Below are 24,488 nucleotides of genomic sequence, written 5' to 3'. Positions count from 1 at the left end.
GTCTTGGTTAACCTATAGCTATTCAAGATTTAAATGAAACTCCCACACAGACACGTTATTTAAGATTTATTATGACAGGGGTTGTTGTACAAAGGCCCAACTCTCCACCCTGTGCAATGGTGCTGGGAGAGAGGGACATAAGCAGCAGCACATCAGAAAAGGTGTTTCACAGGCTTCCATCCTCACTCCTGATCAAACTTTCAGGCAAAAAAGGTCCAAAACCACTAATTCCAGCTCAGTGTCAATGAGAAGAAGGAAAGCTCAGTTTTCTGATGATAGGGAACAGAGAAATGGTTGTCAAACAGTGGAGGGCCATCCAATTTAAAGGCTGTTACTAAAAAAAGCTTGAGGAGAACTCATGGTGTGCATATTTGCGAGGGCAAGTGCTGCATAAGGAAAAGTAGGGAAGACAGCTGTAGCCTCTCAGACAACAGCACAGATAAAACTTCGAAGTTCTTGGCTTGACATCATTTTCAAAAGAACAGGCTGTAGGGCAGCCTTCCTCAACCTGGGGCGCTCCAGATGTGTTGGACTGCACCTCCCAGAATGCCCCAGCCAGGCTGCTGTAGGGAGACCACCATCAACATCCGTATGCTGCTGTTATAAGCAAAGGTTTCTTATACTGCAGCTGAGAAAAGAAGTGACTTGTCTGAAAGAGCAGATGCCCTCGATGCACCCGTGGCCTACTTAGGATTCAACCCAAAACTACCCAGGCCAACGGAAGGGATGGTTGCATTAAAACACAGGCATGAAATTACACTCAATCATTCACCACTATTGTAATCTAAAACATGATCAGCATGTGGTCAAAGCTCTTGGTTGAGGCTCCGAGCTTGCGCCGTCTCTTCTTCTCCATTATCATCCGAGTCGGTGCTTGCCTGCAGCTCCCGAGGCCCAGGTGTGAGGCGGAACACGACCGGCGTTTGACGCAAAACAGGGTTTGTTTCTTGAAGGCCCACAATCCACTTGGCCAAAGTAGCCTGGTCTCCTGCCCCTGCCATACACATGGCAAATACAGGGCCCTCCTCAACTGCAGGGGAAGAACAAGGAGCATCATTCTGAGGCAGCTAAAACAAAAACAGAAGAAAACCCAGCAAGAACCCCAGCAGTGAGCCTATATGCACTGCATACAAAAACCCAGGTCAGGAATCAGAGCTGGAAATGCAGACATCGCAATATCAGTTTTCATTTGACTATCAAGTCAAAGAATATGGTTCATAGAATCATAGAATAGCAGAGCCGGAAGGGGTCTACAAGGCCATCGAGTCCAACCCCTTGCTCAATGCAGGAATCCACCCGAAAGCATCCCTGACAGATAGTTGTCCAGCTGCCTCTTGAAGGCATCGAGTGTGGGAGAGCCCACAACTTCCCCAGGTAACTGATTCCATTGTCGTACTGCTCTAACAGTCAGGGAGTTTTTCCTGATGTCCAGCTGGAATCTGGCTAGGACCTTCTGGTTAGGACCTTCTGCCTCCTGCAATGTCACATGCATGGGATTTTGTAGAGAATTCAGTTCTGAGAATCTAGAACTAGAATCTAGACATACCTTCATCTATGTCAAATTCCTCATCATCCCAGAAGCCCCGTTCCAGGTCAATATCCAGATACAGGGGATAATAGAAATTCCTTTCTGGGTCAATCACTTCTTCCTTCTGTGAACAGAAGAGGGGTGGGGGAGAGCACTAAATCACTTCAACAGCCAACCGGAGGTTTTATGTGCCGACTCCACAGCCCTACTTCAGCACAGGGATCTCATGCAAGCACCTTTTAGTGGGGAGGGGCACATTCCTTACCCTTTCTTCTGGAGGCAACAGTTCTGCCCTAAGAACGTAGTAATAGACACAAGTCCTCTTGAGCCACAAGCGGAAGGGGCCTTCAACGAAAATGGGCCTGTCAGGATTGTGCTGAGCAAAAAGTGACTGCTGGTCAGGGCTCTGGATTCCTAAAAGGGGCAGAGAAGAGAGAAAGGAAGACTAGGTTTATATACGAGAAGTTAGTCACCACAGCCGTATCAGAATCTAAACCTTGGAACGCACGTGGTTGAAAAGAGGTGGATGCTAGTAGAAACCAAGCAAGGTAACTGCTGTGCAGATCTCTCAAATTAAACAAAAGACGAGATTCATCATTTAGCTTAAGAACATAAGAAGAGCCCTGATGCTGGATCAGATCAAAGGTCCATCTAGTCCAGCACTCTGTTCACACAGTGGCCAACCAGCCATCGGCCAGGGACCAACAAGGCAGGACATGGGTGCAATAGCACCCTTCCACCCATGTTCCCCAGCAACTGGTGCACCCAGGCTTATGCCTCGAATACTGGAGATAGAACGCAAGCATCAGGGCTAGTAGCCATTGATAGCCTTTGCCTCCAGGAATTTATCCAACCCCCTTTTGAAGCCATCTAGATTGGTGGCCATCACTACATCTTGTAGTAGTGAGTTTCATAATTTAACTATGCGCTGTGTGAAGAAGTACTTCCTTTTATTTGTCCTGGATCTCCCACCACTCAGCTTCATGGGATGACCCCTTTGGGTTCTAGTATTTTGAGAGAGGGAGAAAAAGGTCTCCCTAGCCACATGCTCCACACCATGCATCATTTTATACACCTCTATCATGTCTCCCCTTAGTCTCCGTTTTTCCAAGCTCAACAATCCCAGCTGTTGTAACCTTCCTTCATAGGAGAGATGCTCCAGACCCTTAATCATTTTAGTTGCCCTTTTCTGCACTTTTTCCAGCTCTATATTATCATTTTTAGGTGTGGAGACCAGAACTGTACACAGTATTATTTGTATAAAGGTAGTATGATACTGGCCGTTTTATTCTCAATTCCTTTTCTTATTATGCCTATCATGGAGTTCGCCTTCTTTACAGTGGCCACACACTGGGTGGACATTTTCATTAAGCTGTCCACCACAACCCCACGATCTCTTTCTTGGTCGGTCACCACTAGTTCAGATCCCATCAGATTATACTTGGAGTTGGACTTTTTTGTCCCAACGTGCATGTTTCAAAACAGGAATGCAAAGCACACAGGCAGTGTCTGCTGAAAAGTTTAGGAACCAGACAAGAACATGGGCAGGTCCCCTACAGGTCAAGGCTGGGATTTCTATACTGTTTCCACTAAAACCCTTGGTCCATCTCTCCTTTCGGTCCCAGCTCTTTACCACTTCAATCCTTCCCAACGTAATCTGACAGCCCCAGCATTGCAATTTGAAGAAATATACGTGAATTAACATTTTTATTTGCTTGACACAGACTTCTCCCATTGCACCAAGCGATCACTCTTCACCTGGGCTTTATTCCTAGTTCTGGGAGAGAACAGAGGGTGCCGAGGGAGGTAGAGAAGTTGGAGCATTTCCTCCCAGTGTTAAGGTGCCAGATATCAGAAGAGTAAGTAGGGTAGACAAAGGATGCATCTAAGGGGTTGGATACTGCTGATGGAATGGGACTTCCTGACTGTTAAAGCAGTACGATAATGGATCCTCCCAGAGTGCAGGACACGGAATAACGGGCTCAAGTTACAGAAAGCCAGATTCCAGCTGGACATCAGGAAAAACTTCCTAACTGTTAGAGCAGTACGACAATGCAACCAGTTACCTAGGGAGGTTGTGGGCTCTCCCACACTAGAGGCATTCAAGAGGCAGCTGGACAACCATCTGTCAGGGATGCTTTAGGGTGGATGCGGGAAACAAAGCCCTATGAAGAGAGGCTGAAAGAACTGGGCATGTTTAGCCTGGAGAAGAGAAGATTGAGGGGAGACATGATAGCACTCTTCAAATACTTAAAAGGTTGTCACACAGAGGAGGGCCAGGATCTCTTCTCGATCTTCCAGAGTGCAGGACACGGAATAACGGGCTCAAGTGACAGGAAGCCAGATTCCAGCTGGACATCAGGAAAAACTTCCTGACCGTTAGAGCAGTACGACAATGGAATCAGTTCCCTAGGGAGGTTTTGGGCTCTCCCACACTAGAGGCCTTCAAGAGGCAGCTGGACAACCATCTGTCAGGGATGCTTTAGGGTAGATTCCTGCATTGAGCAGGGGGTTGGACTCAATGGCCTTGTAGGCCCCTTCCAACTCTGCTATTCTATGATTCCTGCATCGAGCGGGGGTTGGACTTGATGGCCTTATAGTCCCCTTCCAACTCTATGATTCTATGATCCTCTTCCCTCCCTGGACCCCCCTGCGGGACCTCCAAATCTGCTTCAACAAAGTTGGATCCAACTAAAGGAAAGAAATCTCTAAGTAGGCTTGCTTATTACCTTTGTAGCTTTAGAATTTAATATTCTTTATGATACAGAAGTAACTCTAAGCACATTGAAAGGCAATGTGGGAAGCCAGCCCTGGTTTTGTTTATTTTATTTATTTATTTTATTTATTTATTACATTTTTATACCACCCAATAGCCGAAGCTCTCTGGGCGGTTCACAAAAATTGTTCTCAGGAAAAGAACAGAAGGGACAGAAATACCTACTCTCCACAAGTCTGTTCAAGCAGTACAGTCGCCCTCTTGCACCCCAGTTTTGCCTCCTTCACGTTGTGCTCACTCCACTCTGTCCTAGAACATGGGACTACGCACACAATGTAAAGAAACATGAACCAAAGAGGTTAGTACCTACGATATGTGGATGGTCAACAGCTTTTCCGGAGTCCAAGATCTCCACATGAGGCAGCTGAAAAGGTGAAGATAGTATTGTTATTAACTGGCAGTTTCTTCCACAGACCTACTTCCCTTGCTCGGCTTCGTCCATTTTCGTCTGCTGCCCCTTACGCCTGGAATGCTCTTCCAGAACATTTGAGAACTACAAGTTCAACCGCAGCTTTTAAAGCTCAACTAAAAACTTTTCTTTTTCCTAAAGCTTTTAAAACTTGATGTTGTGCAGACTTCTACGGTTACTTTCTACTGTTAGTTTTTCCCTACCCTGTGCCTGCTTACCCTACCCTGTACCTGTTTGCATTCTCTTCCCCTCCTTATTGTTTTACTATGATTTTATTAGATTGTAAGCCTATGCGGCAGGGTCTTGCTGTTTACTGTTTTACTCTGTACAGCACCATGTACATTGATGGTGCTATATAAATAAATAATAATAATAATAATAATAATAATAATAATGGAATAGAGTCTAAGTCATAGAATGGTACGAACAGCCTGGCCTCACAGCTGTAATGAATCTGAAGCATAGCAACCAAACCCAAGTTTAAGAATTACAAATTAGAGTGGAAGGGTGTTTTTGTCTCTGCTTTTGACTAAGGAATTGGAGGGACTAGAAGACCCTCTAATTCAACACCCTATCCAGCACACTCATAGCCAAGCAGTTTCTGATAGGGAAGGGGTTAGGGAGTGGAATAAACACTGAATTGAGGCTTTTGAGTCTACGAAAGAAGAAAACATGAACACAACAGGTCCAATATGTTTAAAGTTCTATAACTCATTGTAATAATATATATTTTTTTAAAAAAAATAAATCAGTGCTAAGGGCTTGTCAGCATCTAGGATTTATTTAGTGTTCCAGGCAATGAATGCAAAGATACTAGTCGTGTTCATACACTCCGGGATTCTGGAGAATCCTGGCTTACTGTGAGTGACAAGAGGGCCTGTTCAGACAACACACTAAGTCATGGTTAGGCCTCTAACCCCTTTGCAGCAAATGTTTAGTGAGCATGTTTAAACTGTGGATATGTAGCCACCATTGTTAGGAATGGTTATCACAAATATCACAAATTTTATGGTTTTTTAGTATATGTATAACCCTGTGCTTATTAGGGGCTACCTCTAATTTTCTCCAAAAAATTGCTTCGCACAGGTAACTACCATAGAGATAACAATTTTTTTCAAAAGTAGGGGGTCCATGGCTTGGCATTTGAAAAGCAAGGGGTCTGCAGTACTTAGCTAATTGGGAACCACTGATGTAGATAATGTTAATATCTCAATATTAAGTGAGGATTCATAAACCAAGATCAAAACCTGATCTACAATCCTAGCTTATAAAGAGAGCAATGAGTCTAGATCAGTGGTTCCCAAACTTTTTCAGGTCACCGCCCCCTTGGTTCCACAAACTCATGCCCAGTGCCCCCCACCCTACACTATAAAAATTATTATTCAGAATAGCGGTTTTCAACGACCCACTAAGGAAAATAATAACAATAAAATTCAAAACAGTAACAATTAATTGAATATTTATTCAAAATCTAATTACTTTTTTTAGTTTATTCAATTAAACATAATTGAACTAGTTCCAGTGATATCATCTTTTCAAAGTCTGATAGTCATATAGTAAGTATATTAGATATCACATTTAGTAACTAGGGTAAAGTACCTCACTATTCTGTAAATTCTTAATGTGATGGATGGGCTTGATGAAGTGATACCCGTTTCCCAATGTCTGGTTTAAAGTCACTTTACATGAGTCTTAAATCACCACGTTTAGTAATCTGGAGTCGATTTCTTTGCTTGGAGAGAAGTAGGCAGACCACACTAAAACCACATTCCACCAAATATGATGTTGGAAATGCAACCAGGAGCTTCTGAACCACTCTCCATAGTGCAGGATAGCGATCAGAAATTTCCTTTTGTAACCAAAACTCCTGGTACATTCAGCTCAATATCATTTTGTAGCTCAGTTGCCCCTTTAAATGGGAAGCACCTGCCACAGGCTTGCCAAGGGAGGGAGGGAAAAGAGAGCGAACACCTCTGTTTTGCAGCCGGCGTGGCGGGGCACACCAAGCAGGGTATGTCTCTCCATTAGCATTTTGGTGCTTTTGAAACATTTCAATTCACCGTTAAAAGGACTCTTCTTAAACAGTTTTAATACATGTGTGGGTTCTTCCCCTATATGGCTTGGGACCAAACTACCATCTCCCATAAAAATGTTCCTGGGTTTTAAGACCTTCTGGGGAGGTGCTTCTCGGAAAAGACCACCTCGAGCGCCCCCCTACCACCCTTTTGCCTCTTAGCGCCCCCCTCCGCCCCCTTGCCCCTTAACGCCCCCCTACGCAATCCCACCGCCCCCAAGGGGGCAGTTCCGTCCACTTTGGGAACCACTGGTCTAGATGATGTGATAAATCAGCCTTCCCCAACCTGAAAGCCTTCATTATGTGCTGAACTACAACTTCAAACTGCTGTGCTGATTGGGTATTATGGGACCTGTATTCCAAAACATCTAGACGGCATCTGGCTTGGGAAGGCTGAACTAAAAAAACATAGCACCTGGCGGGAGTCCAATCTGTATGCCTGTGAAAGTAGAAAGACTATGCTACAGACTTTAAAAAAAACGATGGACATTCCCATGCAACTCTTGCAGAAAATATGGTGCTTAACATGAAAAGTGGCAGCCCTCAACGAAGGAAATCATGCATGTCTGCCCTTTTCAGACAGCATGCTTAAGTCTCATTGCGAGACTTTCTCCCCTTAATTTCTCTTTGGGAGAGCAGACAGTCTCTAAAACTCAAGGGACACCCCTAGAGTAGAGATGTGAAGGCCCGGGGGGAAAAACAGAAAAATTCGGGGAAAAAACATTTTTTCCCTGTTTTTTTCCCCAAAGCCTTGGTTTTTTCCTGAAAAATTGAAAAAATTGGGGGGGGGGGGAAATGAAGAAAAAACGGATTACGGGAGGTTTTATTTTAGCATGATGAATAAAATGTTTAAGACAAGGTGTTCAGATATTTACTTCTCCAAATGATTTCTAAAAACTGTACAGTATCAGATTATTACAATGTCTGTGCACCAAGGACAAGCAAGTCCTAGGTTGCAAACTGAGACTACAACTCTCAAATGCAAGAGCAAGATGCATTTCTGCCGCTAGGGGGCAGCACTTCCATGGAAACAGAGACTGAAACTAATAGTGATAGCTGTAGGTCAGAAAATGAGTCTGATTAAATTTCATGCATATTCACTGAATCTTGGTGTCCCGTCCCCCCATTTTTCTCAGTTCTTTTTATGGGAATGGGGGATTTATGTCTTGACACTGGAGGACTAGCGGAAACATAAATATTTTTCTTTGTTACTAATGTTGGTGGTTTCTTCTGTTGTTTTAAATTGGTTTTTTGCCTGCTCCTCATAAACTGGCAGAACCAAAGAGGTTCCTTACAGTTCAGGTGTTCCTAACAGTTCAGGAGCTTGTAGCTCCATTTGTTACCCCAAAAAAAGTTTAAAAAGTAAATTAAATTTGTAATAATTGTTTGAATACACTACTTTTAATATACCAAATGTAATAATTTTATGCCAAACCAACTTGGACATAATTACATTTTATGTTTTTTCCAGGTTTTTTCCAGGTTTTTCAGGAAAAAATGGAATTTTTCGGAAAAATAGAAATAATGCAATATTAGCACTTTTTACAGATTGAAAGTCATCTGTAAAAAGTGCTAATATTGCATTATTTCTATTTTTCCGAAAAATTCCATTTTTTCCTGAAAAACCTGGAAAAAAACTGGGGTTTTTTCCATGGCTTCAAAATTTCCGGAAATTTTACATCTCTACCCTATAGTGAGCACTTGCATTATCCTATGATTTATACCATCTCTTTACTCCTCTACCAGAAGCAGCAGAACGCCTCCTCTATGCAATACAATATATACAAGAGATAAGTAAGGAGCAGGGATATAGAGCCAGTGTGGTGTAGTGGCTAGAGTGTCAAACTGGGAGTCGGGAGTTTCGGGTTCTAGTCCCCACTTCGGCCATGGAAACCCACTGGGTGACTTTGGGCCAGTCACAGACTCTCAGGATATTGTGATGATAAAGTAGAGAGGAGGAGGATTATGTATGCCGCTTTGGGTTCCTTGCAGGAAAAAAGGCAGGATATGAATGCAATAGTAAATAAATAAAAATAAATAAATAAATGAAGATGCTAAAAGATGAATCTCGGAGGGAGAAACAAGACATAGATCTTTTGAACAGCCACTTTTTGCAGATACTTCCTCAAAATTCCAAATTTACCCTTCATTGTCATAAGGGCTTTAAACTAGGCAGTCTTTTTTCTCTGTTTTACGAAAAAGCTAGAATTCTGATCATTAGACAAGCCTAGCTGAAACCCAGAACTACACCATTTTGCTTGGGGACACCAGAATGCCTAAAGGCACTTTCTCCACAGAAAGCCATGGGTACACACGTAGCACAAACGCCTCTAGCCCTAGTCATAGAATTTGGAGTTCCGTTGTAATGGAATGTGGAAGCCCTGCACAGAATTATAGAGGTTCATCATCCAAAGCAAGCATCAGCGTAGGTAGAGCTGGTGCAACCCTACAAGGCTTGCTGGTAAGGAAAGGAAAGGAACCTCTCGTGCAAGCACTGAGTCATTACTGACTCTGGGAGGGACGCCAGCTTTTGCTAACGTTTTCTTGGCAGGCCTTATAGTGGTGTGGTTTGCCGTTGCCTTCCCCGGCCGTTATTACCTTTCCCCCAGCTAACTGGGTACTCATTTTACCGACCTCGGGAGGATGGAAGGCTGAGTCGACCCGAGCCGGCTGCCTGAGAACCAGCTTCCGCTGGGATCGAACTCAGGCCGTGGGGAGAGTTTCGGCTGCAGTAATTGCCGCTTACCACTCTGCGCCACATGAGGCTGCACAGAATTATAAAGGTTCATCATCCAAAGCAAGCATCAGCATAGGTAGAGCTGGTGCAACCCTACAAGGCTTGCTGGTAAGGAAAGGAAAGGAACCTCTCGTGCAAGCACTGAGTCATTACTGACTCTGGGAGGGACGCCAGCTTTTGCTGACGTTTTCTTGGCAGGCCTTATAGCGGGGTGGTTTGCCGTTGCCTTCCCCGGCCGTGATTACCTTTCCCCCAGCTAACTGGGTACTCATTTTACCGACCTCGGGAGGATGGAAGGCTGAGTCGACCCGAGCCGGCTGCCTGAGAACCAGCTTCCGCTGGGATCGAACTCAGGCCGTGGGGAGAGTTTCGGCTGCAGTAATTGCCGCTTACCACTCTGCGCCACATGAGGCTGCACAGAATTACAGAGGTTCGTCATCCAAAGCAAGCATCAGCGTAGGTAGAGCTGGTGCAACCCTACAAGGCTTGCTGGTAACGCTGCTGAGAATTACTCCTCGCTTCAAGCGGATCCCCGAGTGTCTTGACTTACCTGATATACTGTAACTCTGGCATCCAAGTCAGCAGCAATCCTCTGCAAGGTCAACCTTGCCAGGTCAACAGGGTCCTGGGGCAGAGGGTCTGGGACAGGGTAAGGGTTGACATGCTTGAATTTAGGAAACCAGTACATGAGCCTTTGGTATTTCCTCACAGGGTGGCTCTTGTTCCCGAAGATCTGTAACAATAGAAGCTTTGTCTCCTTGTTTGGCATGATACCTTCAGGAGAAGAGGAAGGAAAAAACTGTCAGGAGTGGGAGGGAAAGCTCCTGGTGCTACTTGTCATTCAGAGTGAATTAAATACAACTGCAAGTGTCTGGAAGTAGGGCTGCAAGCAGCAATAAACCAACTCAGCAGTAGGGGCCAATTTTAATTGGTGAGACTGAAAGTTAAAGGCATACTTTTGTGGGGAGTTATATTTATTTATTTATTTATTACCCGCCTCTCCCTCTGGATCGAGGTCTTTTAACAGTGAGCAGGACTATTTGGAAACGCTGAAGAGCTTCATCTATGCTAGGCAAAACCATCAGCTTTGACTCCTTCCAAAGAGGCTTAGCAGGCATATCAGCTGCGCTGGGCTATTCCTGTGAAGAGCTAACTTGCTGGGAAGGTAATTCCATTGCAAAAGAACAGAAACCGGAGAGCCAATCCTTTTAGAGCTAACCTATATGACTGGGAGAGGGCAGCACAAGTTTAACAGGCTTCTTCAGCACTTTTGAGAGCATTTTTCAGAATATTCTCTGCGTCTCTGAAGGATACAAAGCAATTTTAAGAATGAAGCCTGGATGGGTCAGCTGGGGGAGGTGATGGTGTGAGTGTGTGGGAGGCAGACCAAGGGTTTAGATCCAAGGCAGAGTGCCCAAAAAGGGCGTGGATGAGGCACACACACACACACCCGAAATCCCTGCGACACACACATGGGAAGAGGTAAAGATCATAGAATCATAGAATAGCAGAGTTGGAAGGGGCCCACAAGGCCATCGAGTCCAACTTCCTGCTCAATGCAGGAATCCACCCTAAAGCATCCCTGACAGATGGCTGTCCAGCTGCCTCTTGAAGGCCTCTAGGGTGGGAGAGCTCACAACCTCCCTAGGTAACTGATTCCATTGTCGTACTGCTCTAACCGTCAGGAAGTTTTTCCTGATATCCAGCCGGAATCTGGCTTCATGTAACTTGTCCTGCATTCTGGGAGGATCAAGAAGAGATCCTGTCACCATTGTCTTTTCCTCCCACTGATCCTTGACTTCAGTGGTTCTCAACCTTCCTAATGCCGCGACCCTTTAATACAGTTCCTCATGTTGTGGTGACCCCCAACCATAAAATTATTTTCGTTGCTACTTCACAACTGTAATTTTGCTACTGTTATGAATCGTAATGTAAATATCTGATATGCAGGATGTATTTTCATTGTTACAAATTGAACATCATTAAAGCATAGTGATTAAGCACAAAAACAACATGTAATTATATATTGCGAAATATTTATTTCTAATTACAAATAAATTACCATCGGAAATATGTGTTTTCCGATGGTCTTAGGCGACCCCTGTGAAAGGGTCGTTCGACCCCCAAAGGGGTCGCGACCCACAGGTTGAGAACCGCTGCTTTACTTGGCTTGTTGGGGCTTCATGGTTTACTCCTAGGCTCACCTCTCTTCGTCCCAGCCTCAACCTCACACTCACTGATCACTTCCTTTTACACAGCCTTGTCCACTCTGCAGACATCTGTCAAATTCCTCCCTAAACTAAGGCACCATGAGGCCTCCCCAGCAAGCTTTCTCCAAGAGAATCCACAAATATATCTGCCAGTCCTCACCCACTGCGGGCTCCCAATTGGCTGGTCCCACAAAGCTCATTTATCAGGCACAAATACCGGTGCTCCAACACTCCCTCCCCGTATCATTCGACTTCTTCACAATAAGGCTAACAAGAATACACTGTCATGAGTTGTTCACCACCACCACCACCTAAATATGCTGTCTCTAATCGCTCCAAAAGGAAAGAATAGGAAGAACTCTGCAAAGTGAATGAAAAGCTTAATGTTCCAGATTGTTCTGCTGGCAGAATTTGACCCTAGGAACATAGGAAGATCATCAGTCCCTCTAGCCCAGTATTGTCAACACTGACTGGCAGCCACAGCTCTCCCGGGTTCCAGGCAGGATTCCTTCCTTGCCCTACCTGGAGAAGCTGGGGGTTGAACCAGGAACCTTCTGCATGCCAAGCATGTGCTCCGTCACACTGAGCTACAGCCCCTCCCTAGTTCAGCAAGTAGGAAGGAAAGGAAAGGAACCTCTCATGCAAGCACTGAGTCATTACTGACTCTTGGAGGGACGCCAGCTTTCGCTGACGTTTTCTTGGCAGGCCTTCTAGCGGGGTGGTTTGCCGTTGCCTTCCCCGGCCATTATTACCTTTCCCCCAGCTAACTGGGTACTCATTTTACCGACCTCGGGAGGATGGAAGGCTGAGTCGACCTGAGCCGGCTGCCTGAAACCAGCTTCCGCTGGGATAGAACTCAGGCCGTGGGGAGAGTTTCAGCTGCAGAAACTGCTGCTTTACTGCTCTGCGCCACACGAGGCTCAGCAAGTAATGCTATGGTTATTTATAAAACCTATGTAGCACTTTTTAAATGCAAAGATAGCAAATGCAGACAGAAACATCCACGATTTCTTCATATAAATGACTATCATGGAAAGTGACCTCAGCATTACTGGGTTTTTCACCCTTTGTATCCTATTTTTCTACTATGGGCTGCATTAATAGAAGTATAGCTTCCAAATCACGTGAGGTACTGGTTCCTCTCTATTCGGCCCTGGTTAGGCCTCATCTAGAGTATTGCGTCCAGTTCTGGGCTCCACAATTCAAGAAGGACGCAGATAAACTGGAGCGTGTTCAGAGGGCAACCAGGATGATCAGGGGTCTGGAAACAAAGCCCTATGAAGAGAGACTGAAAGAACTGGGCATGTTTAGCCTGGAGAAGAGAAGATCGAGGGGAGACAGGATAGCACTCTTCAAATACTTAAAAGGTTGTCCCACAGAGGAGGGCCAGGATCTCTTCTCGATCCTCCCAGAGGGCAGGACACGGAATAACGGGCTCAAGTTAAAGGAAGCCAGATTCCAGCTGGACATCAGGAAAAACTTCCTGACTGTTAGAGCAGTGCGACAATGGAATCAGTTACCTAGGGAGGTTGTGGGCTCTCCCACACTAAAGGCCTTCAAGAGGCAGCTGGACAAGCATCTGTCGGGGATGCTTTAGGGTGGATTCCTGCCTTGAGCAGGGGGTTGGACTCGATGGCCTTGTAGGCCCCTTCCAACTCTGCTATTCTATGATTCTATTAAGCCCTCAAGGTGGCTCACAACATCATACAGCAATATAGTACAATTCACATATTACCCAAAACGATATGGATTTGCCACAGCCAAATGGCGTTTGTGTTGCTCTCAGGGAACAACGAACTCTAGATGAGGAGTTTTCTTTTATTAGTCCAAATAAAAAAACTAAAAGGGAATTTTGACTTCCACAGAACTTTATATAAAGTGTAACTCAAGGCATCATATATCCCTACACCCAAAAAAGATAGCTTTGTTCCTCTTTTGGAATATTTATATCTGGGTTTCCTATAGCATCAAAGCGATTGATGAGTTTTGCAGCTAACTCCTAGGAGAGTCACGCTCAATTCCTTCCTCTGACCAGAGCGCAACCAAATGCCTTGGAAATTATGAGGAGTCTTGTGGAACGTCCTGTCCCTTTGCTCCCTCTGTGCCCCCTACCATAGCTCTCCATCTGCTCCAGCACCTGGATCCCGCACTCCTGTTGCCGTGGGTAGTGGTTGAACATCCTCTGGATGAAATTGCGAGGCACAAAGACTTCCTTCGGGAAGACATCCAAGATTTTGTTGTAGACACTGATGTCCTTCTCCACCCCAAACTCCGGCATCTTCTTCAGGGCTGCATAGATGAACTCCACGTGGCCCCTGCGGCGGATGTTCTGCTTGCAGAAGATGTCCACAGCTTGATGGAAGGTGGCTTTAGTCTTTGCTTCGACAGACACTGCCTCAAAGAGATCTTCAACCTTCACCAAGGATCGGTCGGTGGACTCCTTGTCCTGGTTTCTATCATCCCTGTCAGAAGGGGTAGCAGTTCCAAGAGCAGTGCTCACCTGGATGCGTCTCACTGGAACCAAACCTGAATTCTAAGAATAAGAAACAGGCTAAGGACAGGACTGGTCTTTCCATGAACCAAGATGAGCCTCTTAGCTTAATGTGCAGATCAGCAGGGGCCGCAGATCATGCTTCTGTGGACCACCCTTGGCAGTGGCACTGCCAGTCTGCTCCCCTTGTCGTCTGCATCCCCCCTCCACCCCTCCCCAAAAAATCCAGGTCTAGGTGTACCTGCGAGCTACAGAGCATCACTGTTTGCTTTGTTATGGCAGAAAAGAACTGTTTCAAGCTTTCTTTTAAGCTTTAAGCAGTGTTTGCTGCCGCAGCAAAGCAACCTAGCAGCACTCCTACAGCCTAGTACTTTGCCTGGTTGCCCCAGTGCTTTGGTCTGAGGAAGGGCCAAATGGAGTCGCAAGGCACTGTGGGGTGGGATGACCCCAGAGAGCAGCCACACTGCTGCTTCTCAATGGCGGCAAAAATGGGCTTTCTAAGGCCACTTCACCTGGTCCTTGCGGCCCCCCAATGCCTTGCTCTGAGGAAGAAAACTAGTATCCTTCCTTAGACTGAGGCATTAGGGAGTGGGGGTGGCTGCACTATCAAGGTAGGGACAAAGAGCAGGAGCAAGCAGCAGTCATCATAGGTACATCACGGTGGGGGGGGAGGATAGGAGGTGGCAGCAGCTGGGCAGTATTTGCTGGTCTGTCTCTCGGCCAGCCCTGAAGAACAATATGAGGCTATTTGCATGACTTAGTACCCAATTGTGGGTTGTTTAACCCACTGTGAGGCTACAGTGTGTGCAACTGCCATTTCGAATATGCAACCCCTGCTTGAGGTTGTTGTGTCATGCGAACCCAGGGAGCATGGATTATGCGAGGGTTAAATAACCCTTGGTCTGTTTTAAGGTTGCCAGTTTCACCAGACACAACAGCCCCCAAGTGTGGGTTGCATATGCAACTTGACACCCATGGGTAATGCATCTCATCATGGACTCAATAACCCATAATGACTGTGTCATCTGAACCCGGATATTGTTTGGAAAGGCCACATGGAACTAAATAGAATCAAATTAATCCTGTGTCTAGGAGCTTGCACAGAATTCTGGGAATCAGAAGAAGGCCTCTATTTTAGAATTATCTTGGAGAATAAAAGGGAACTGTTTAGGAACTCACTTACCTGGGGACAGCCATTTCTCCATAGTTGCAGGAGATCCCTCTTAGGAGCAGCCTGCCTCAGCACTGTCCCCCTTCCTGCAGAGACCTCCTGGGCCAACAATAACGCCCATGTGCAGTTCATTGCAAGCAGCTTGTCTTTCCAAAATCAGAAGCCAAAAGGACAGGGAAAAGCTGCCTACATCAAAGGACTGGAAGCTACACACGTTAGCTACTCCTGAGATGCAGAGTTTGCTAAGGATAGAAATACATGCAAATGTCAGATCTCTTTGGAAAAGAAAATTACTGGGACATTATTCATTTTCTATCTCCCAGCATTTTAACAGTTTATAAATAAATTTTAACTTGATGTTTTAAATTTGTAATTTTGCATTGCTGCTGTTTTTATCTGGTTGAGCTTTTATATTATGGTTTTATACTGTTGTTTTATACTTTGAATGGTTTTAATTTTTGTGAACCGCCCAGAGAGCTCCGGCTATTGGGCGGTATAGAAATGAAATGAAATAAATAAATAAATAAATATCACTTATGAATATGCATCCCGCCCGCCCCACCAGACAGTCATAGGTAGACAGTCATAGGTAGACCACATTCCCTCACAACCGCAGTACTCAGCATGTACAAAATCTCCCTGATAGGAGAGTGCTATGCTGGCAGGCGAACGCCGGATCAGTTTGCAGCAACTTTGATCTCTCAAAAGGTTTAGGTGTGAAAGATATTACGTATGGGGTGGGGGGAGGAGGCCGCCATCTGTGGCCCAATTTTTTTTAAAAAAATTTTTTTTGCTTTTCTAAGCTGTCAGAGGTTCTGCCATGCCAATTCACACATTGAAAAGGTAGGTTTGCAACTCATCAGAAAACTACAAATAATCCTGGCTCCCTGCACTTAATAATACATGCATCCGCGCTTAAATCCACAGATTAGCAATTTTATTATCTATATATCCCTCCCTTTTTCACTATGCTAGGCCCCAATAACCCAATTTTGTTCCCTTTTCACAAACCAACAAATAATCTAGTATCTTTAGTGGTTTTGTAACACTCCCTCTTTTTTATTCCTACTTTGTACTGTTTTATATAATGGTGTATCTTCTTGTTTTATATTGGTCTGTTGACTGTAAATAAAGAAATACAATACACGTTGGTCGTACGAATACACCAACATATTAGGCCTTCGTCGCATACAGTACACGAAAGCCGGTTTATCGCATTCACACGTTACTTTAAAAATGGTTAATAGGCTCTACTACTGCCAAATCTTTTTTGGGGGGGGATTTGATTGGCTTAAGTACGCGCCCCCGCCTCCCTTTCCACAACCCCCCTTTCCCCCCCCCCCCGCCACCCCCAGGTCATGCCAGCACTCGGCTCACGCGTGTCCCTTCCACACCTGACCTCTCTCCCTGGGCGCAGCCATCTTGGAACTTCCCTGGTGACGTAATCTTCGCACGGTGTCCAATCAACGAGAGCGTGAGGAGCCTTACCCCGCCCCCTCACGCTCAGGCTCCTCCCCCAGTGTGGGTGGGGGGGATGAGGCTGAGGAGTGAGATTGGCTGTGAACTCGAAGCAGAGGGCTCTAGAGCGGCGGAGGTTTGATCACTAGAGGCTGATGGCTCCGATTTGGGATTGGGGGTGAGGCTATGAATCCACAATGGGTTTCAGTCCTTGGTCTGGTGCAGGACAGCTCTTCTTCTGTTCTTAAATACAGAGTGCCCCTGAGCATATGCAGAATGCTTTTCTTTCACAACTGAGTAGGGTGACCCTGTGAAAAGGAGGACAGGGCTCCTGTATCTTTAACAGTTGTATTGAAAAGGGAATTTCTGCAGGTGTCATTTGTATATATGAAATTTGTATATATGAACCTGGTGAAATTCCCTCTTCATCACTTTAAATTTGTAATTTTGCATTGCTGCTGTTTTTATCTGGTTGAGCTTTTATATTGTATTTTATATTATGGTTTTCTACTGTTGTTTTATACTTTGAATTTTTTTAATTTTTGTGAACCGCCCAGAGAGCTCCAGCTATTGGGGTGGTATAGAAATGTAATAAATAAAAAAACAGTTAAAGCTGCAGGAGCCCTGTCCTCTTTTAAATCTGGTCACTCTAATATAGCTTCTGCAGCTTATTTATTTATTTATTTATTGCATTTTTATACTGACCAACAGCCAAAGCTCCCTGGGCAGTTCACAAAAACTAAAACCATTCAAAGTATAAAGAAAGGAAAGGAACCTCTCGTGCAAAGCACTTAAGTCATTGCTGACTCCTAGAGGGACGCCTGCTTTCACTGAAATTGCTGACTCCTAGAGGGACGCCTGCTTTCGCTGACATTTTCTGGGCAGACTTTGTAGCCGGGTGGTTTGCCATCGCCTTCCCCAGTCGCAGTTACCTTTTCCCCAGCTAGCTGGGTACTCGTTTTACCGTCCTCGGAAGGATGGAAGGCTGAGTCGACCTGAGCCGGCTGCCTGAGAACCAGCTTCTGCTGGGATTGAACTCAGGCCGTGGGGAGAGTTTCAGCTGCAGTAATTGCCGCTTACCACTCTGTGCCACATGAGGCTCATATTCAAAGTATAAAACAACAGTATAAAAATATGATATAAAACACACATTAAAAGTTGATTAAAAACATACCATACATGATTAAAACATCTTTAAAACATTAACTGTTGTGATGAAGAGAGAATTTCATCAGGTTCTCCATATATACAAATGACACCTGCTGAAATTTTGAACAAAACACATGTGGTATTGAAGCCCTATGAACAGAAAGATATTGTTCCTGTTGGGAGTGAACATTCCTCCATCTCATGAAGAAATATAAACATAGGACAGTACTTGTCCATAGCGGTCCATAGAACAGCACTTGCCTGTAGGGAAACCATACATGCCCATAGGGATCCTGTCCTATGGATCCCTATGGGCAAGTATGTTTTCCCTATGGGCTAGTGCTGTCCTATAGATCCCTATGGGCAAGCGCTGTCCTATGGATCCCTATGGGCAAGTATGGTTTCCCAATGGGCTAGTGCTGTCCTATAGATCCCTATGGGCAAGTGCTGTTCCATGGATCCCTATGGACAAGTATGGTTTCCCTATGGGCAAGTGCTTTCCTATGGATCCCTATGGGCAAGTATGGTTTCCCAATGGGCTAGTGCTGTCCTATAGATTCTTATGGGCAAGTGCTATCCCATGGATCCCTATGGACAAGTATGGTTTCCCTATGGACATGTGCTGTCCTATGGATCCCTATGGGCAAGTGCTATCCCATGCATCCCTATGGACAAGTATGGTTTCCCTATGGGCAAGTGCTGTCCTATGGATCCCTATGGGCAAGTGCTGTCTTATGGATTCCTATGGGCAAGTATGGTTTCCCAATGGGCTAGTGCTGTCCTATAGATTCCTATGGGCAAGTGCTATCCCATGGATCCCTATGGGCAAGTATGGTTTCCCAATGGACTAGTGCTGTCCTGTAGATCCCTATGGGCAAGTGCTGTTCCATGGATCCCTATGGACAAGTATGGTTTCTCTATGGGCAAGTGCTTTCCTATGGATCCCTATGGGCAAGTATGGTTTCCCAATGGGCTAGTGCTGTCCTATAAATTCCTATGGCAAGTGCTATCCCATGGATCCCTATGGACAAGTATGGTTTCCCTATGGACATGTGCTGTCCTATGGATCCCTATGGGCAAGTGCTATCCCATGGATCCCTATGGACAAGTATGGTTTCCCTATGGACATGTGCTGTCCTATGGATTCCTATGGGCAAGTGCTATCCCATGGATCCCTATGGACAAGTATGGTTTCCCAATGGGCTAGTGCTGTCCTATAAATTCCTATGGCAAGTGCTATCCCATGGATCCCTATGGACAAGTATGGTTTCCCTATGGACATGTGCTGTCCTGTGGATCCCTATGGGCAAGTGCTATCCCATGGATCCTTATGGACAAGTATGGTTTCCCTATGGACATGTGCTGTCCTATGGATCCCTATGGGCAAGTGCTATCCCATGGATCCCTATGGACAAGTATGGTTTCCCTATGGGCAAGTGCTTTCCTATGGATCCCTATGGGCAAGTATGGGTTCCCTATGGGCAAGTGCTGTCCTATGGATCCCTATGGGCAGGTATGGGTTCCCTATGGGCAAGTGCTTTCCTATGGATCCCTATGGGCAGGTATGGGTTCCCTAAGGGCAAGTGTCATTTGTTTTAGTACGTCCTGTCCTGGGACATGTCCCTGCTAGGTGGGGTGGCTAGTATCATTCCATGCAAGGTGCAGTGGTTGGGTGGATCAGGCCCTCTGAAGGGGGCGAAGGTTTCGGTTGTGGAGGGAAGGGAGCGGCTACTCCGGCTGGGCCCGCTCCATTCCTGAGATGCTTCTGCACCGGTCTGTTCCTGCGCCCCTCGCCCGCTGCTCTGCCTCACTCCAGCAATGGCTCGCCGGTGTGAGGGCAGGGAGGGATCCTCTTCCATAAGAAACGTGGCAGGAAGTTGCCATGTTACGCGAACGTGGCGGCGGCAGCGAAGATTTCCCCCGTTTGGCATATTAATCACCCACATGATTAGTTTAGTTTTTTAACGGTTTTTAATGCTTTATGTGTGTCTGTTCTGTGTTTTAGAATTTTAAATTTTGTTTGTTGTTGTTGTTGTTTATTCGTTCAGTCGCTTCCGACTCTTCCTGACTTCATGGACCAGCCCACGCCAGAGCTTTCTGTCGGCCGTTGCCACCCCCAGCTCCCCCAAGGTCAAGTCTGTCACCTCCAGAATATCATCCCTCCATCTTGCCCTTGGTCGGCCCCTCTTCCTTTTGCCTTCCTCTTTCCCTAGCATCAGCCTCTTCTCCAGGGTGTCCTGTCTTCTCATTATGTGGCCAAAGTACTTCAGTTTTGCCTTTAATACCATTCCCTCAAGTGAGCAGTCTGGCTTGATTTCCTGGAGTCTGGACTGGTTGGATCTTCTTGCAGTCCAAGGCACTCTCAGCGTTTTCCTCCAACACCACAGTTCAAAAGCATACTCGTTTTAATCTTAATTTTAGAATTTCTGTAAACCGCCCAGAGAGCCCTGGCTATGGGAGCGGTATATAAGTGCAATCAATCAATCAATCAATCAATATTATTGCAACCTGCTGGGACGGACGGACTATTTGCTGTTTTTAAAAGGCAGAGGAAGAGGAGGAGGCAGCAGCAGACCTCACGCTGCCTCGACAGCACAGCCGCGCGCACGCAGGACTTTCCTTCCGAGTTCGTGGCAATGCGTTCCCGGGGTTGCCCCCGCGCTCGCCCCACCCCGCGCTCGGGCGGTCCGCTGCCCCCTCCCCGTCGCCGTGGGGCGGGACCCAGGGCGGCATGGTGGCGGTGGATTGGCGGAGGCCGGTGGGTGCGTGGGGGGCGCTGGTCCTCTCGGCTCCGGCGGCGGGCGAGCGAGCGAGCGAGCGGGCAGGGCGACCGTCGTCGGAGCGGGGTCCCCGCCTGGCGGGCCTACTCGCCTTCTCTCCGTGTCTCTCTCCCAGGCCAGAGCAGCAGCGGCAGGCAGGCAGGAGGGAGGTGAGTACCGTGCGCGAACGGGGGCGCAGCAGGACGCGCGGCGAGAAGCGCAGGCAGGCAGGCAGGCAGGCAGGCGCGCACGCACGCACGCACGCACAGAGACCCCCTGTCAAATCGAAGCCCCTCGCCAACAAAAGATGGGGCGGTGGGTGGGGTGACGGGGGCGGCGTGTCGACTCTGCCCTGCGACCCTCTGGCCACCCGGTGAGGTTTTGGAAGCCACCGGCAACACGTGCGACGTGGTGGTCTCGGCAGGGCCGGTGCCAGACTACTTTGCGCCCCTGGCAAGGTGAGCTACTTTCACACACACACACACACACACACACACACACACACACACACACACACACACACACACTTGCCAACTTTGATTTTTAAGGACAGATGTTTCCTGGAAAAAATAAGAAGCACAAAACTTCAAACTGCTAAATTCATTTTAAAGTGCAAGAAATACGTCATGCCGATGATTTATTTATTACATTTCTATACCGCCCAAGAGCCGGAGCTCTCTGGGCGGTTCGCAAAAATTAAAACCAAAGTATAAAACAACAGTATAAAACCATAATATAAAATACAATATATTATAGCAAACAAATTGGAAAGGAACGTCTATGGGTCTAAAATGCATGATTTAATAGGACTATCACCTCCAAATCATCCTCTCCCAACTCACACACATGCGCACACGCACACTCAGCATCACTCACCCCAAACAAACACACGCATGAACACATGCATTCACTTAAAGACCCCCTGCACCCATACATTCGCTCTCTCTCTCTCTCTTCCGGGCGCGTTTAGGAAGTCCGAATGTGGAGCTGCCCCCACCCCCACCCCACCCCAGCATCCCTGGCTTCACTTCGGCTGGGCAGGCGCGGGGCGCCATCTCGCCCGCCCAGGCCCAGCTGAATCCTCGGGCCGGGCCAGCTCACAGCCAACGCGCGTGAGTGCTGCGCTGACCTCGGCTCCCCTCTTAGCTTGGTGCTCTAGGCGGCCGCCTGAGTGGCCTCTATGGTAGCACCGGCCCTGGGTCTTGGTCTTGACGCACTGGGGCGTCCCCGTCACCAACCGCCTTGACACATGGGCCAAGCACCAAGCCCCAGCCCATCCTGCCGGGTTGTTTGCATGGAACATAAAGCCCCCCTTACACACACACCCCTTGCCAAAGCAGAGAAGGACATTTTTGCCCTTGCATTGATGGATGGGGCAAAGTGAAGAAGGAACCCCAAGTCGTTTCAGTGGCACCTTTTGGGAGTACAATTAATATTCATTCATTTATTGCATTTCTATACCGCCCAATAACCAAAGCTTCCTGAGTGGTTCACAAAAGTTAGAACCATTCAATATTAAACCAACAGTATAAAAACATGATGTAAAATACAATATAAAAGCATAACGAGGATAAAATCAGCAGCGGTGCAGAAACACAAATTTAAAATACAGATTTAAAACAGCAAAGTTAAAATTGAATTTCTAGACTGTTAAAATGCTGAGAGAATAAAAGGTCTTCACCTGGCGTCTGAAAGAATATAGTGTAGATGCCAGGCGAACCTCCTTAGGGAGCTCATTCCACAGCCGGGGTGCCACAGCAGAGAAAGCCCTGCTCCTGGTAGCCACCTGCCTCACTAACTTAGGCAGGGGCTCACGGAGAAGGACCCCCGAGGATGACCTTAGGGTCTGGGTAGGTACATATGGGAGGAGGCGTTCCTTCAGATAGCCTGGCCCCAAGCCATTTAGGACTTTAAATGTTAATACCAGCATTTTGAATCGGGCCTGGATCTGGGGCAGCCTGTGAAGTTGGAAAAGGACTGGCATGATGTGGTCTCGTCGGCCAGTCCCTGTTAGTAACCATGCTGCCCTGTTTTGTACCAGTTGAAGTTTCTGGACCGTTTTCAAAGGCAGCTCCACATATAACGCATTGCAGTAATCCAAACGAGAGGTTATGACAGTATGGATAACTGTAGCTTGGCTATGTCTGTCCAGATAAGGGCGCAGTTGGTATATCAGCCTAAGCTGATAAAAGGTGCTCTTTGCCACTGAGTTCACCTGTGGCAAATAATGAGATTACACTGTGGGGCTCACTTCTTGGTTCCCCTCGCACCCGGAGTGGGGGAGAAGTGGATAGGAGGAAGGTGCAGAATTCAACATAGACACATGCACACCTGTAAACTGCAATCTTGGGGATGAATCATCATAGCAAAAACGTGGCAAAAGGTAGGCGCTGCCTGGGTCAGCCTTCCTCATCCTGGTGCCCTCCAGATGTTTTGGCCTTCATCTCTCATCAGCCCCAGCCAGCATGACCAATAGCCAGGGATGGTGCGAGTTGTAGTCCAAAACATCTGGAGGACCCCAGTTGGGTAAGGCCGACTCTTGGACTAACATGGCCGGGGAAGGGAATCACCCATCAAAGAGGCTGGATGGAGAAGACTTGGCTGTATCTTGGATGTGTGTGTGCTGAGGGCATCATTGCCTAAAGGTAGGCAGCCAACTCCACATTTTGAAATTAGGGAAAGAGGCCGTGGCTTTCAGGAAGATTTGAGCCCTGGCCAGCACCTTGTACTTTAGAAATGAAACGCTGTATGGGGACAGTCTAAAACGAATGGCACTGAATTGCCGTTGGCGTGTAGGTCTGTCCCCCTGCCGAATCGCCCAAAGACAGCGCCCGTTCTGAGAGGCAGGCACCTACCGCCTGACTGCCCCTTTGCAATGTCACCAGGGATGTTGGGGTGCAGCTGTATTTGTTTATTTATTTTAAGTATGGATATCCTGCCTTTGTGATTGAAAAATTGAAGCACCCAAGGCGGCTTACATAACAAATGAAAAATACAATCATGGAACAGTTAGGGACAACAGGATTAGGTCTAAGAAACTGCAAAATGAAAATTACAACACAAAGAAAGAGCCAGATGAAGTCAGTCGTCAAGCCGAAGGCTTTCTGAAACCAAACACAACAAACTCTCAGTTAGCAGTGGCATGCTGTCAGAGAGGAGGCAGATCTGTCAGAACAAGGAGTCCCAAAGGCTGGGTGCCACAATCGGGAAGGCCGTCTCTTGTGTTCCCTCTGCAACTGCCTCCGAAAGCGGGGGGAAGGGGGAGGGCTCTCCAGCTGGCAGGATTGTGTGGGAAGAGACAGGCCTCCATGATTGCCCCAGTCTCAAAGCATTTTCGAACCGTAGAAAGCTGTGTTCATTTGGGTGGGCGGGTGGGTTCCAGTCTTGTTTACTTGTTTACCTTTGTGATAGGCCTCTTTAGTTTGTAGGACTGTGAGTGCATCTAACTCAGGCATGGGGGTTCCTCTCCAGCCCGCCAGCTTTTTCCCAGGCCACCCCCCTCACCCCAAGCAGAGGAACTATACAGCTGCCAAGAAAGGGTGCATGGGATTGCTTATGGAGTAATCTGATGGCATCTGGTCATAGAATCATAGAATAGCAGAGTTGGAAGGGGCCTACAAGGCCATCGAGTCCAACCCCCTGCTCAATGCAGGAATCCACCCTACATCATCCCTGACAGATGGTTGTCCAGCTGCCTCTTGAAGGCCTCTAGTGTGGGAGAGCCCA

The 24,488-nt window shown here is 46.8% G+C and overlaps 2 protein-coding genes across 3 annotated transcripts in view; one reads left to right on the top strand and one right to left on the bottom strand.

The window, feature by feature from the left end:
• Nucleotides 1–64: 64 nt before the first annotated feature.
• ECSIT (ECSIT signaling integrator) lies at nucleotides 65–16,825 on the bottom strand. 2 transcript variants are annotated; one of them, XM_063119162.1, is made up of 9 exons: nucleotides 16,791–16,825; nucleotides 15,409–15,638; nucleotides 13,847–14,267; nucleotides 10,075–10,298; nucleotides 4,611–4,668; nucleotides 1,794–1,942; nucleotides 1,547–1,652; nucleotides 576–1,030; nucleotides 65–498 (listed from the first exon to the last, which is right to left on the bottom strand). In XM_063119162.1, exons 2-8 carry the CDS (start codon nucleotides 15,526–15,528, stop codon nucleotides 807–809), a joined length of 1,302 nt encoding a protein of 433 aa, XP_062975232.1. In that variant the 5' UTR covers nucleotides 15,529–15,638; nucleotides 16,791–16,825; the 3' UTR covers nucleotides 65–498; nucleotides 576–806. The 2 variants fall into 2 exon arrangements, with proteins under 2 accessions (XP_062975232.1, XP_062975233.1); XM_063119163.1 differs by having other exon boundaries at nucleotides 16,796–16,813.
• A 4,004-nt stretch (nucleotides 16,826–20,829) lies between these two features.
• Nucleotides 20,830–24,488, top strand: part of LOC134394022 (TLC domain-containing protein 4-like) — a 30,167-nt gene continuing 26,508 nt past the window's right edge. The window contains exon 1 of the mRNA XM_063119128.1: nucleotides 20,830–20,932. The gene's annotated coding sequence lies outside the window, so the exon portion shown is untranslated. The remainder of the gene's footprint in view (nucleotides 20,933–24,488) is intronic.

The sequence above is a fragment of the Elgaria multicarinata genome, chromosome 3 (genome assembly GCF_023053635.1).
Source record: "Elgaria multicarinata webbii isolate HBS135686 ecotype San Diego chromosome 3, rElgMul1.1.pri, whole genome shotgun sequence".
Classification (NCBI taxonomy): domain Eukaryota; kingdom Metazoa; phylum Chordata; class Lepidosauria; order Squamata; family Anguidae; genus Elgaria; species Elgaria multicarinata.
This window is presented reverse-complemented; position numbering and strand designations above follow the sequence as displayed.